We start from the raw sequence: 15618 nt of genomic DNA, 5'->3' as shown, positions 1-15618 counted from the left end.
CTCACGGGAATTGATGATTTGGTTGTGAGTTTACTTTTGTTGGTTTCAAGAATTTGCCTACAAAGAAAGTTTTCGTTGTGTTCAAACTTTCTTTCTTGAGGAGGGGAAGTGTTACGGATTCGTCACTTCCGCTGTTGTGGTTTTCACCCACTTGACATGTTTCTGATATCATGTATTATTATTATTCTCAAAAGGTTTAGTATTCAGGAACAGCTATCTAAAGTAAAAAAGGTTAACGTAAAATGATACAGGAAACCGACCCGGAAGAAAAAGGCGGTAAAAAAGAAGAAGGCGTGAGGACAGTGAAAACGACGCGTTCTGAAAAAGCTCGGTACCTAGCGTGGTCGAGCGTGCATGGCGAGGGAACTTTGAGTCCTTGAAAGGAATCTCATGCGATCGGTGTTATCGCTAGCGTTGTGGAAGAGCCTGCGAAGTCAGGTACAGGCGGGAGGTTCCGGAGAATCTTCGCCCCGAGGCCGCGGCTCGAGTGAGAGCCGTCCGCCATTTCGCCCCGCGCGCTGCCTTCATCGGAAAAGGTTTTTGTCGCGTCGGCTGGGCTTATCCTCCGGTGATTTGCCGGGGACGGCTGTGCAATAAAGCGGCGTCTGAAGATTGCACTGCGGTTCGCTGATTGAACGGTGCAGGTGCATGTCTGGATCGCGTCTTTGGGAGTTCCCTTTCCACTGCCCGTTTGCTGTTAGTGTGGATCACGTGACAGTCCACGCCTTGACTACACCTCCTTACTCGCCATCGCCCCGTCGCCTCATCTCCGTGGAGTTATAGAGACATTGAGAAGGGCTCAGTTTCAGTGCCGGTGGGGGGGGGGGGGCAGGGTACCGTGAGTTTGAGCTAGGTTACCCTCTTAAGATCTTGATTGAATGGTTGATTGCCACCATTGTTGTATGGTTCTTCTTGTGTGCTTTTAATATATTATTTGTTCATTGACAACCAAGGGTGTGGTTTCCTTATTGATTTGATTGTTTCATTTGATGGTTTCATGAATGGTTTCATTAGTGATTGATTTTGAAACTGAATAACTATTCTTTCTGCCGTGACCCCTCTCGGGGTTCGGGGGTATACCGAAACCAGAAGGTCGGGGAGGAACACGTAACAGGTGATAGAATGTTCGTGTGAACACACATTTTCTTGGTTTGCTGACGGGGTTTACCGCTTCCCTTCTTCCGCGTTGAAGGTGTGTTTTAAGGGAAGGTGTTGGGGGTTAGGTGCTTCAGCGAGCAGTGAGAATTGTGCTGAGGCGGCATGTAAAAGGTAAATGATAGTAGGCTCATTGGGCCATAGTTGATTTGAATATTAATTTATATTTATTTTATTTGTTTTTCGTTATTTTTAAATTTTCACTCATTGAATTATCCAGTTATTTCTGCTTTTTATGAAAAAAAAATTCAATCCCCATTGCCAGGTTTGCACTTTTCTACAATTATAGTTCAACTATCTTGTTCTTTTACTTTGTATTAATTGCAGGAGACTATAACGCTGCTGAGAACATTGGCCGAAGCCCGTATCGAAGATTATATACAGTTTCTGAAGAAGCGTGCTGCACGACAAACAAACAGGAACCCAAAGGAAGCCACACGCAGCAAACCCTCCACCAGTATAGGTGATGCTCTTTTGTCTTGAAGTCTCAAACTTGTTAGTTATGATCACCACATAGCAAGAAGGAGCAAGTGCAATATAATTTTTGGCTCCGACCCCTAGTTCGGGATCAAAATGTAGAATGCCAAAGAATGCAATTACGGGCACATTTTATAACATTTAAAAAAAGTGAAACTGTATATGTAATCAACATTGTGGGGTCGCTAGAAATATGTAATGTTTTTTTTTTTGTTTGTTTTGACTATTGGTCATGCCCCAAGGAGGTGGGGACTTGGTGTCAGGAGTAAAAATGGGGAATTTTTTTTTAAACTGAAAATCTGATATATTCGATCATTTCTGGTGAAACATTTTGACATCTTTCAACTTTGACTGAGGTGGGAAGCATGGGGATTTGAGGTGATGCACTATCAACTGAAACTCGACTTTGTATTCTGGTTGTTTTGGTCAATTTGAATGTCTGAAGCTGATATTTTTCTGTCCTTGAAGTTTAATGTGTTGCATAATTCTTCTTCTTCTTCTTTTTTTTTTTTTGTATACAAAGTTGAGGCTCGTGAAAGAGCTAACATTTATCAAACAAACAAATCAAACAAACAAGCAAACAAAGTATATAAAAAGGGGAGTGGTCGACAAGATGGGGAGAGAAGGGGAGGAAGCACACAAACACAACATTTGAGGGCAGGGACATCGGGAGATGTGTGGGAGGCAGAGGGCCTGGGGGGAGGCAGGATAGGTATAAAACGCAGGGACACCAAGGACTTCCAGGAAAGAAGACAAAAGTCACCTCAAAAAAGTGGATTTGGGGTGAAATTAGCGGGGGTAGAAAAGATCAAGGTTTTGAATTGGGGAAGATAAGAGATGGTGGTGAACAGCCGTTTTAAAGACCTGGAAGGAGGAGTGGGATTGAAGAGAGTGAGGGAGTTTGTTCCAGAGGCGGGAGAAAAGAGGAATGAAGGAGTGAAGGTGAGCAGAGAGTCTTGATTTTGGTAGTTTAACCATAAGAGGGTTGCAGGCAGATCTTGTGCGACCTGTAGGAATATTTGGGGGACAGAGCCCAGAGAATGCTGGGGGAGCAAGGCCGGAGAGGAGACGGAAGAAGACGGAAAGACCACCAACTTGCCTGCGGTGAGTAAGTGAAAGGCCCTCGGAGATGGCGTCATCGCGGGAGATTCCAATGATTCTGAACGCTTTGGTTTCAACAGCGTGAAGACGAGCTAGGTGTGAGGCAGGAGCACCAGCCCAGAGGGGAGAGCAGTATTCCATTGAGCTGCGGATGAAAGCCTTGTATGTGGTGAGGAGCTCAGGTGTGCCAAGGAAGGACTTCGCACGACGGAGGATGCCCAGTTGGCGACTGGCTTTGGAGGCCAGCTTGGAAATGTGGTTTTCCCAGGAAAGATCATGGCAGATAGTGAGACCCAAAAGCTTGAGTGACAGAACTTCTTAGAGAGGATTATTCAGAAACTAGATGGGAGGGTTGTCCAGTCAGTCTTTCCGGAGAGACATCGTAAGAGTGTGAGATTTGTCAGGATTGAAAGACATGTTCCACTTGTTTGCCCAGTCTATGATTTTGTCCAGGTCTGCAGAGAGTGAGGAGGCTGCAGACTGCCGATCTGAGGGATGAGGAATGGAGCGGCAGAGAGTGGAGTCATCAGCAAAGAGATAGAGAGGATTTTCAAGAGAGTCAGAGAGATCATTGATGAAGACCAGAAAAAGCACAGGGCCCAGAACACTGCCTTGGGGAACTCCAGCCTGAACAGGAAGAGGAGATGAGAGAAACCCATTCAGGGCCACACGTTGACTACGACGAGAGAGGAAGTCCGCCAGCCATGCGTGGAGATTTCCATGGATACCAAAGGAGGAGAGTTTGGTGAGCAGAGCGGGGTGCCAGACCGTATCGAAGGCACGTGATATGTCGAGGGAGACAGCTCTAATTTCCTGTTTGGCATTGAGGACCTCCATCCATTGTTGAGACAGCAGAAGCAGCATGTCCAGAGTAGTGAGACCTGGTCTGAAACCAAATTGATGATCAGAGATCAAGCCATTGGAGAAGAGGAAAAATTTCATATCCGAAGCAATGATGGATTCCATGACTTTGCTGATAATTGGGAGAAGGCTGATTGGTCTGTCGTTGCTAGGATCTGTTTTTGCACCTTTTTTGTGCAAAGCGGTGATGTTGGCTGATTTCCAAGCAGATGGCAGTTGACCTTGAGCAAAAGAGAGGGTGAAGAGAACAGAGAGAGGGAGTGAAAGAGCGGAAGAACAGGATTTTAGGACCCGTGGGCTGATTCCGTCAGGTCCAGTTGCAGAATCAGAGTCGAGGGTTGACAAACTTTTCCACCTTGTCAGGAGGAAAGGACACGGAGTCCAGGAGCAGCTGGGTGAAATGGGTCAAATGAATGGGTCAAATGGCTGGGTCAAATGAAATCGGACCAAAAAGCATCACAAGAATAAAAATATTTATTATTTGAGTGCATTCACCAACTCATGTACCATCAACTGCATTATGTAGCTAAAATCCAAAGCACCAAAAAATATTTTCTAGCTTGTAAAAAGCTTTGTATATGTCAGTAGTTGACAAATGTGTTTTCTAGGTATAAGCGGTGAACATGTTGGGAGAGGGGGTGGTTGGAACCATAGCTAGACTGTGGCAAGTGTTTTATAGTTGGTAACCCACTTTTCGAGTGGGTTAGATTGCTATGTAAGAGGGACTTGGCGCAGAGTAAGTTGTTTGTTTCATGTTATGTTGAGGCAGCGTATGTAATTTATAGACAGGTTAGACATTAATTTTGTGGGTGCAAACGCCTCATGTTTGTGAGCTCAGAATAAAGAGCACAAACAAGTGGTTCGAGAGAGAGAGGCACACGTGTCACTTGTGCGAAAGGCCATTATGATCTGTCTGCCCAGTGTGTGTCAGCCATGGCGGTGCAGTGTGCAGTGTGCTGTTGTGCCAGAAGTGCCACAGTAAATTTATTTTTATTGGCACTACCCTGTGGCTGGGAGGACGAAGACGCCACCCAGGAGGAAGCGAATGTGAGAGTCTTTGCTTGGAAGAGGAAGGGGAGAATGAGAGAGACCAGAAGAGGAGAATGGGGAGGAAGAAGAGGGCTCACATGTGTCTTTAGAGAGATCAAAAGGCCTAATGTAAAAGGAGCACAAACAAGTGGTTCTCTCGAGTTTTTGGATTGACCCAAGCTGGGATCACCCTGTGTTTGTGGAGGACCTGGAGGAAGAAGACAGAGGGCACACCTGGAGGCCTTGCTTAGAGAACAAAAGGGGTCCACGAGCCCTGGTGTATGCTGATCGGCACTGGTCTTCCTTGTGATTGGTCTTCATTGTGCTCTTTGGGTTTTTTTTTTTTTTTTTTACTTCATCTTGGGAGCTACTCGTCACTGGCTCTCGTCTCACACCTGCTTTCCAAAGCGGGCTGCATTGATTCCGGCATCCACCCTGTGCATTAGAGAAAAGGGAAGTCTCGCCTGCATTATGACTTGTTGTACGAGTGTGATGAGCGGTGCCTCGTAGGTTAGAAATTGCTTTAGTTCCAATTATTGTACATATGTTTGCTTATGCCCATTTACCTCTTTGTGTCCTTTTGATTAGCTTGGTTCGTTCCATTTTTGTCGATAGCGTCTTGTTTACCCTCCTTCCTGTACTTTAGGCTGGTTAATTTTTTTTTCCTGTTTATCATCACCGCCAGCCTGGTGTTGGCTTAGCGGTTAGGGTGCCGGCTTGGGATCCTCGGATCCTGGGTCTGAATCCCGGTCGATCGCTGAATTAACGCCAGGGGGGTTGACTCAGCCTGTCATCCTTCCGAGGTCGGCAAATTGAGTACCAGCTTGCTGGGATGAATGATCACAGTGTGTACCCCGATTTAGAATAGGTACACCGTATCCCTGCGCATCTTTGTAAGAGCGTGATCAAGGGTTGGCGTCAGGAAGGGCATCCCGCTGAATTAACGCCAGGGGGGTTGACTCAGCCTGTCATCCTTCCGAGGTCGGCAAATTGAGTACCAGCTTGCTGGGATGAATGATCACGGTGTGTACCCCGATTTAGAATAGGTACACCGTATCCCTGCGCATCTTTGTAAGAGCGTGACCAAGGGTTGGCGTCAGGAAGGGCATCCGGCCATAAAAACATTGCCTCAAACAGGGAACCATGATTGTCATGGGGCCCGCAAGGCTAACCCCCACTCTAGCGGGGAAAATAGCCTGAAAACGATCATTCATTCATTCATATCATCACTTATTTTCAAAAAAGTGGGTAGGGAGGGAGGGTTTTTTTTATTTATTATTATTTTTTTTTCAGAGTGAAATTTTAATGGATTATTCAACGCACAATATGTTTTTTTCTGAAATATACTTGATCAGACATACATGATGAATCATGTTATGATTTCTAAACTAGTAAACCTTCATATTGTTGTGGATATGGGATTTGCATCCATCCATATCCGCTTGTAAATATTCCCCTATTTCCTCAATACTTCCCAACTATCCCCAATCCCCCATCCCCTAGTCCCATTTTCTGTAAACAACACTCTGTAGACCCGACCTCCCCCTATTTCCCCCATTAAATGTCGTGCCCAGGTTCACCGCATCTCATGTAAGACAACTATAGGACATCTTGCTAGTTATTCTTAGTCTATGTCAGTTAAGGACTCGTTTCCATTAATTCTGACCCTTCGTTGCACCAGAATGTGATTGTATGGCACTGTTAGGAAGTTTAGGACCTCCCAATACCTCCCCGCAGCTCTTCCTCACAGTTCAACAACAACAACAACAACAACAACAACAACAACAACGACAACGAGCGCAGGGAGTGCGCGTCCTCACTCCGGCTTGGTTGGTAGGGGGTGTTGGGAGGGCACCAGGCCTTCCCAACGAGCCGCCATCGAACATGTGCTCGACGGGGTTACCAAATAGGGGCTCCCTGTCAGCTCCTCGTCAAGGGCGGAGCCCGGTAACCCCCGCACCCAATGGAAGCGGCGGACCGGCCCCAGTGGGGCGGAGTCAACCAGCCGAGGGCGTGTCACTCCCCGCTGAGCATGCGCAGGGAGAGGGAGGTGACGTCAGATGCGCGCCGAGCTGAGAGAAAGCAAGACATCCCCTCCGAGCGCTGTGACACCTCCCCGCATCTTCTGGACCGTGCATTATCCTGTCCCCAAGCCAAGGTGCACCTTGTGCCATCGAACTACCTGTCCCTTCCTGCCATCAATCCCTGTGTAAGTCTGCCTTGTTCCGTTTGTCTGTGGTCTGTCTGGGATAAGATAAGACGGTGTTTAAGTGCCCATCTCTTCTGTGTCTTTACCTCACTGCCTTGTAATCTACCCCTTTTCTCCACCACTGTAATTATACCCTCCTCCGGAGGTCTTGAGAACTGTACCCCTTGCGTCGTTTCCTCTTTCCCAGTCGTCGTGTCCTTTCTACCATTGATTTGGCATAGCGTGATTTGGCCAACGTCTGGGTGAATCGGGTGAGTTGGGGAAGAATCGGGGAAACTGTTAGGTCGCGGCAATACCACCGCTCGGTAAATAACATCTTTAACCGCGTCCGTAACAATTGGTAGTCAGGAGTTGGGATTCGAACCTGGGACTAAATTTATTTTGCCCAAATTTTGGACACCAATTGTGTTATTACCGTAACAATTGGTGTCTGGGAGTGAGATACGGACCCGAAGCGCGCTTAACGCGCTCAAAATTACAAGTCACCGAAATTTTATTTTGTTTTACAAAAACCCAAATTTTGAAAGTCGCGCTATGAGAGATCAAGACGGCTGGGTTCCGGTAGAGGAGAGTGAGGCAGGGTCGATCCAGGACCAAATTGAGGGACATGAGGAGAGCGAAGCAGTGAGGGCGGCAGGTTCGCAAAATGGCGTCCTCGCGCACAAGGTTACGGGCGCGCAAAATGGCGCCTCGCACATGGCTACGGCGACCGCGCCCGCGACCGTAGCAGCGCCGCTGGTGGATTTGAACCTTTTTTTTATACAAATGAAGGCCCTTATGGACAAGAATAGCGAAGAAATGGAAAGCAGAATGATGGGGGTAATGGGGAACCGGATGGATGCTCAGAGTGAGCAAATGAGGGCTGATAGTGAGCGATTGGGGGGCAGAATGGGGGGCAAAATGGGAGAAATGGGGGAACGGCTAGAAGCTAAATTAGAGGGGTTAGACAATGGGATAGAAGGGGTGAAACATGGGTTAACGGGGGTAGAAAACAGAATGGCCGCTCAAGAGAATCAAATGGAAGGGATGAAAAAGGGGTTAGAGGGGTTAGAAAACAGTATGGAAGGCAAATTGAGGGACATGAGGGACCAAGCGGAAAGGGAAGTTTAAAAAATGGGGCAGCAGAAAGAGGGGGTCAGAATGGGGGTAGAAACTAAATTGGATGCTCACAGGGAGGAAATGGAACAGATGAGGGTGGCATCTGGGCAGGAGATGCAAGTGATGGGAGAGGAGATCAGAAGAGGTGTGAGTGAGGAGGTCGGAGGAGTGCGCGAGGAGGTGAGGGACTGTGAGGAGCGCATGGAGAAGGAGGTGAGAAAGGGGACTGTAAAATTGCAAGGTGGTATAGAGGAGTTGACGCTGGGAGTAGAACAGCTGACAGTGGGACAAAAGGAGTTGGGGGACCAGGTAAAGAAGAACACAGCGGTAATAGAGGGTTTAAAATCAACACAGAGGGAGATGAAAAAGGACGTAGGGGTAATTAAAAAAGAGTGTCAGACGGTACATGAGGACCTGACGAGGAAAATGAACAAGGTGGTAGAGGTGATGGAGGTTAAAGAGCGGGAGGTGCGGGAGCACGTAGAAAAAAATAAGGTGGAGTTAGAGGAAGAACTTAAGGGGGCGCACGAGGAGATGAAGGAGGTGAAGCAGAAATTAGAAGAAGTGGAAGAGGGGGTGAGCGAAATTAAGAAGCGACGGAGAGAGGATAAGAAAGAGATAAAAGAGGAAGTAAAAGAATTGGTCCAAAGTCTGTGTTCGGATCGTGATGATGTGCTCATTAACCGGATGAGGGATTCGCAGGTGATGGAGGAGAAGCGAAGAGAAAGAGGACCCGGTGTAAGTGGTGACCAATATGGTCGTGGGTATGATGCGCCAGGTGATTTAATAAGCTTGGGGGTCGAGATGGACCCGGATGTTCGTGAGAGGCCAAGAGTGAGGTGTATGGCTGGTCCGGAGTGTATGGAACGAGGGTGCGAGCGAGAGGGTCTGGTGATGGGAGAGGTGCGAGGTGTGAGTGAGCAAGGTTGTGGTGGTATGGAATGGGTAGCGGGTTGCGGAAGCGTGACCCATGCATCGACACCAACAGGGGTAGTTTTTAGAGGGACAGGGGAGGCACGGGAGCCCCTTGGGGGTAATGTACTGTGGGGGCCCGGCCGGTTCGGCCCCGCGCTGACCCCGCAAGGGGCGACGCACGGGGTCCGGCAGGCGGGCAACGACTCACATACGAGGTGGTCCCACAAGGTCCCACTCGCGCCGTATGACGGTGGGTAAGGGTGGCATCCCTGCCACCCTTCCCATGATGGGGCAAATGCGCTATAGTATATGGGGTGGCTATGACAACCGAGCCAGGGAGGGCTTGGATAATGATAGGGACTAGAGGTGACTATAGGTGACCAGATTTAAGTAAGAGACTTGGTACCTGTAGTGGGGACGTAGTTGCTTAGTGTTTGATAATGACGGGGGAGCGCTGAGTGTAAGGGAAGACGGAGGAGCGCGAGTTTTAGAAGGGAGTAGACAGAGCAGATGATGCAGTGTGAATGGAAGTGCTGGTGAGCAGCTTCAAATGAGGCATCGGTGAGGCAATGCTCCGAGGTGTGTGTGAGTGTACAAGTGATGAATGAGAGAGCATTGCGGATGAGTGTCATGGTGAGTAGTGAGTGTTGTGGATCAGCGCGAATGCGCTTGGGGGAGAGAAGGGTGCAGGCGGCACCAAGTATGAGAGCACAGGTGTGCAAGTACAGGTGTGTGGAATATATGGAGCAGAGAATGAGTGGTGTGGAGAGAGTTGGAGTAAGTGGTACGGAGTGGTGTGCGTGGTGCGAAGGTGTGGATGGGGGAAGAGTGGACACCCATCACGGATACCCGGGGCGGGTAGTGTAAGTGTTAGGTAGAGGGTATAGGTAAATTGTGGTTGGATATTGGCATCTGTGGTGCGGGTGGAAGAATGATGATTGGATGGGTGCATTAGTGTTGTGGAAATGGCTGGGCGTGTAGCCTGTTAGTGTGTGTAGTTGGTTTGGGCACTCCACCACTGTGAGGATGTCGGCCAGGTGAGGCCGCAGGTGGGCTCTGGGAGCCGTTAGTGTCAGTGGGTGCCTGAGGATCCCGGGTGTGGATCGGGCAGCCCGTGCCAGAGAGGGCACTGAGGGGGTGAGAGTGCGAGAGGGCCTTCCCCAGTTAGTTAGGTTAGGGTGAGGAGCAGGTAAGCTCGGGTGGCAACTACAGTGGTGGAGGTGTGCAGGTGGGTAGACCTGCTGGGAGAGCTACACGTCACAACCCAGAAATTGTGCGAGGGCACCGGGAGATGAATCGGGGGAGTGAGACCCCAAATTGAGAAGCACCACAGTTTGGGCAATGGGAATTGGTTTTTAGAACCCATAGTGTAAGTTGGCCAATGGATTGGCAGGGAAAGACCCCGGGTAATGTAAAGTTGTTAAAGTCATTTAGGAAATAGTTAGGATTGATGAACCTGTCGCACCATACGCAGCCACTTACCTGAGGTGATGCTGATGACTCCACACCTGTGTTTTCTTTGTTTTGTGTTGCAGGAAAGGAGAATTGCTGTTTGGATTTGTGAGACGCATCACGACGTGGATGAGACATTGGGGTGATTCCATCTCTCCCTCCTTAGGAGGGACTGATGATGAATTGGTGATGGCAGATTTTGATGTTGAGTTGGAAATGGCAAATTTGATTGGTTAGGAGGGAGAGAAGACGAATTTGGTTTATGGGAGGAACGGGGAAGACAGTAGGGACGTTGTTGATGTGTAAAGTAGATGTTTATGGGTAGTGTTGTGTTTTGTGGATACAGTAAGGGGTAAGGGAGGGGCAATGTAGGTTACCTGGTGGGGGGGGGGGGCGTACGGTAGGCACGTACCTGTCTCACCTGGTTCCCATGTGCCCCCAGTGTGCATTACCTTGTATTGCGTGCACTTTTGCGCCCTTACCACCTTACTCACTTGTCTTCTTTTGTCTCCCACCTCCGAGGATCTGGCTTTGGGGCAGAGAGAGAGGAGAGAGAGGTGCTGGCTCCGCAGTTGTGGGCCTGTACTTCCGCTGCTTGCTGCCTGGATCGATACACCATATGGACCGCAATTTTTGTGGCCGCCCACAATGGACCGCAGTTCTTTTGCGGTCAAGCACCACCCGTGGATGGACCTCTGGGTCAGCGTGGCACCTATGCCATACAGGTGAACCACTTTTAGTTGGCCCCCCTGACGGCCACAATTCAGAAATGGACGCGGTTGGCGCCTTTCTTTATTTCTAAAGAAGCCAGAAGGCCAAGTGCACTCCATGAAGGCAAGACCAGCGGCAGAACATCGGCTGGCTGCGACACCACCGGTGACCATGGACACTTAATTGTGCATTTTTATGAACACTTTATTGGTGCACCGGATGGTGCTGACTGTGCGTAATGGGGTGGTGCTTTTGGTGCTTGGACGGGGTGCTCTGCACATTATTAAAGGCCGTAGGGCCACAGGGCACTCGTGGGTTGGTGTATCGATGCTGGCATGCGTGCTCTCCCTATGCATAACATCTGCATGTGTTCCTCAAAGAACAGGTCCTGGATCGTAGTGTAAATATCAGTGTAGTCGTGTATAAATGATGCTCCCTACCGGCTGTATGTTTAGTTTGAGGATGCTTTCCGCGATTCGGTTATCCTGTGGGTGTGTTTCTGTTAGGAGAAGGGTGCAACGTCGCAGGGGGACATATTTACTCATTTGTGAACATCTGTAAAACTGTCGCACTCAGGGTTGAGTTAATAGTAGAGGGAACTACATCTGAGTGCCACACTAAAGTAGGTAAAAATTTATCGGGTCGGGACGCCCCGAGGTAGAGAAGGGTGCAATGTTGCGGATATGGGATTTGCATCCATCCATATCCACTTGTAAATATTCCCCTATTTCCTCAATACTTCCCAACTATCCCCAATCCCCCATTCCCTAGTCCCATTTTCTGTAAACAACACTCTGTAGACCCGACCTCCCCATATTTCCCCCATTAAATGTCGTGCCCAGGTTCACCGCATCTCATGTAAGACAACTATAGGACATCTTGCTAGTTATTCTTAGTCTATGTCAGTTAAGGACTCGTTTCCATTAATTCTGACCCTTCGTTGCACCAGAATGTGATTGTATGGCACCGTTAGGAAGTTTAGGACCTCCCAATACCTCCCCGCAGCTCTTCCTCACAGTTCAACAACAACAACAACGACAACGAGCGCAGGGAGTGCGCGTCCTCACTCCGGCTTGGTTGGTAGGGGGTGTTGGGAGGGCACCAGGCCTTCCCAACGAGCCGCCATCGAACATGTGCTCGACGGGGTTACCAAATAGGGGCTCCCTGTCAGCTCCTCGTCAAGGGCGGAGCCCGGTAACCCCCGCACCCAATGGAAGCGGCGGACCGGCCCCAGTGGGGCGGAGCCAACCAGCCGAGGGCGTGTCACTCCCCGCTGAGCATGCGCAGGGAGAGGGAGGTGACGTCAGATGCGCGCCGAGCTGAGAGAAAGCAAGACGTCCCCTCCGAGCGCTGTGACACCTCCCCGCATCTTCTGGACCGTGCATTATCCTGTCCCCGAGCCAAGGTGCACCTTGTGCCATCGAACTACCTGTCCCTTCCTGCCATCAATCCCTGTGTAAGTCTGCCTTGTTCCGTTTGTCTGTGGTCTGTCTGGGATAAGATAAGACGGTGTTTAAGTGCCCATCTCTTCTGTGTCTTTACCTCACTGCCTTGTAATCTACCCCTTTTCTCCACCACTGTAATTATACCCTCCTCCGGAGGTCTTGAGAACTGTACCCCTTGCGTCGTTTCCTCTTTCCCAGTCGTCGTGTCCTTTCTTCCATTGATTTGGCATAGCGCGATTTGGCCAACGTCTGCGTGAATCGGGTGAGTTGGGGAAGAATCGGGGAAACTGTTAGGTCGCGGCAATACCACCGCTCGGTAAATAACATCTTTAACCGCGTCCGTAACAATATGTAACCCTTGGGATCCCTTTGGGATCCTAGGATCCTGGGTTTGAATCCCAGTCGATCGTTGAATTAACGCCAGGGGGTTTGACTCAGCCTGTCATCCTTCCGATGTCGGCAAATTGAGTACCAGCTTGCTGGGATGAATGATCCCGGTGTGTACTCCGGTTTAGAATAGGTACACCGTATCCCTGCGCATCATAAGAGCGTGACCAAGGGTTGGCGTCAGGAAGGGCATCCGGCCATAAAAACTGCCTCAAACAGGGAACCATGATTGTCATGGGGCCCGCAAGGCTAACCCCCGCTCTAGCGTGGAAAAATGGCCTTAAAACGATCATTCATATAACAATGGTAGACCAAAACTTCGGCTTTTAAGAATAATGTCCGGTTGCCATACATGTATCTATCAGCAGCTATTGCCATAGCATTCATACATATCGAAAGCATTATGTTCATTGGTCTTCTGTTGGTTTGGCTGATCCAGGACAGTAATAACGAACTCGATGAAATTTCCAAGGGTATTGATGACATCTGCCAATGTTGAATCTCTAGCTGCAACATGGGTCATAGTCTTTTTATCTCCCACTGAGATGTTTACCACTCCATTGGTGTCCTCAATTGGTACACCTGAAAAAGAAAAATCACGATAAAATATACTTGTATATTGTCTACTATACTGTTTACCTATCAGCCAAGCCACAAGCATCAAGGTTCAAACAACAAAAATGTGGGGAAAAATTGTACATTGAAAAAATGAACACACACACACACACACACACACACACACACACACACACACACACACACACACACACACACACACACACACACACACACACACACACACATCCTTTTACAACTAATAGTTGCAAGTATTCATCAGTCTCAGATCAAATTCAGTGTTTTGTACTGAAATTCAGTTTTTTCCAAGTCTGGATTTGGTTTGGAATTTTGAACCACCCGGGAATGAAAACTAGAAATACAGATCTGGGATCCCAGTACAGATATATCGACAGATTTTAGTTTTGAACAGAACTGGAGTCCAACATTTCCCACCATTCTTTATGAATAAAATAAGGAAGCGCACACCCCATTTATCAGAAGCAAAACCTTGCGGTCCACGTAAATGGCGAGTGAGGGGGAAAACCCACACACACTAAATATTCAACAACAACAACAACAACAACAACAACAACGTACATTAAAACGGTTATATTTCTTACCATCAAGCGTTCCCGACACGAGCTCATAATACAGTTCGTCTAGAGTGATATTTTCTGGCACTTTGACACCAACCCAGGCCTTTAGGACACTGGACGTTCGCCAAATTTGGCAAACAACGAACGGCTTTTTCTTTCAAACTGTCGCGCACATGTAACTTGGCTCAGATAGTACGCGAGCACATACAAAATTCGAACCTGTTCCACTGAGCAGGAACGGATTTTGCTGACTTCGTGAGCAAAAAAAAAAAAAAAAAAAGTGATTTTTTTAGGGACAGACGATTTTTATGGGGCGGGCAGCGATGATAAACAGGAATTTTTTTTTAACCAGCCTTACTTTACAAAGTAAATCCTTTAAAAGGTAAGAAATCGCATTTGAGGCATCTGCTTCCCGTGTGCGTTTGCCATCGATTTTGGCCGAATTGAGCGATCCTTGGGGAATGGTAAATTTATAGATTTTTTTTTTTTAACGCAGTGAAATAAATGACTGTTTGGGTCATCGCCCGGGACGATAGGTCCCGGCGCTGAGTGTTCTCTCTTAACGGTCACTCAGACATGACAATATAATTATGATGCAGCTTTATTTCCTGTTGGAACATCCACTAGAGGGCCTCATCGTCTGCAAAGTTAGATAGAGTTGGGTTGAATATATACCTTGCTGGTGGATAAGAGTACATGTTGGATATTATTTTGAAGCATGGTTAAAAACGTTAGGTAAAAAGATTTATGGGTACAAGGAGAGGAAAAATAATTGCATTTTTGAAGGTGAGTTTGGTGTTATGTTTATGGGATTAGATGAAGGAATCCCATAGTAAAGGTAGGACGGTATAATTATAGCATGGACCGTTGATGTGTCGGAGAAATCTTTATGCACTTAAGTGGGGAAACTGTAGCTTAAGATTGGTTACATGTCTTCACACGAGGGGTGAAGCAATGCTAACAAGAAAGAGCAATCGGAGATTGCAGAGCCTCGCCAGGACATGTTTTCAGTGGTTTTGAAGGCTTTTGCAGTAAAACAAATATGGCGGCCAAACCTCGTGACCAATGACGTCATTTTATTTTTCTCCACCAATTTATCCCGAGATGATTATCATGAATTTTCATCTTGATCGGATAAAGTTTTGTACTTGTTGAATTATGACGTCATCATGGAGGCACCTATGACATCATCATTAACATATGTTATTCCACATAGAGGGTTCTTTATAATGAGCCATGTCTCAATTTTTTCTATGCAGCGATTTTGGAGATGTGGAGGTGCAAATTTTTTCGCTTTTTCAAGATTTCGCGCACGTACCACGTGACCTATGACGTCATAATTATCATAAAAAAATTATACAGGTGGAGTTGCACCTATGGTGAAAATTTCCTGTCAATCGGACCAACGGTTGCAGCGAAAATCATATTTATTCTGTGTGGACAGACAGACAAACACACAAATGGGCTCAAATGCAATACCCTCTCTTCTGGTGAGGGTAATTAGTTAGGGATTAAGGTTAGTTTTCCCCAGTATGTGATTTTTCCCTATGTAATTTTCCCTAACATTTTGCATTTACCATGGCCGGCCACATAAAACTTCCGTTTTGTTGTGAAAATAAACTAA

At 47.7% G+C, this 15618-nt stretch overlaps 1 protein-coding gene across 1 annotated transcript in view; it reads left to right on the top strand.

Annotated features, from left to right (window-relative positions):
* SLX4IP (SLX4 interacting protein) overlaps window positions 1-15618 on the top strand; it is a 106318-nt gene that overhangs the window by 20322 nt on the left and 70378 nt on the right. The window contains exon 4 of the mRNA XM_068099463.2: window positions 1483-1618. Coding sequence (XP_067955564.2) covers window positions 1483-1618 — 136 coding nt within the window. The remainder of the gene's footprint in view (window positions 1-1482; window positions 1619-15618) is intronic.

The sequence above is a fragment of the Myxine glutinosa genome, chromosome 9 (genome assembly GCF_964187855.1).
Source record: "Myxine glutinosa chromosome 9, kmMyxGlut1.1, whole genome shotgun sequence".
NCBI lineage: Eukaryota > Metazoa > Chordata > Myxini > Myxiniformes > Myxinidae > Myxine > Myxine glutinosa.
The sequence above is the reverse complement of the archived record's forward strand: the minus strand, read 5'-3'. Positions and strand labels throughout refer to the sequence as shown.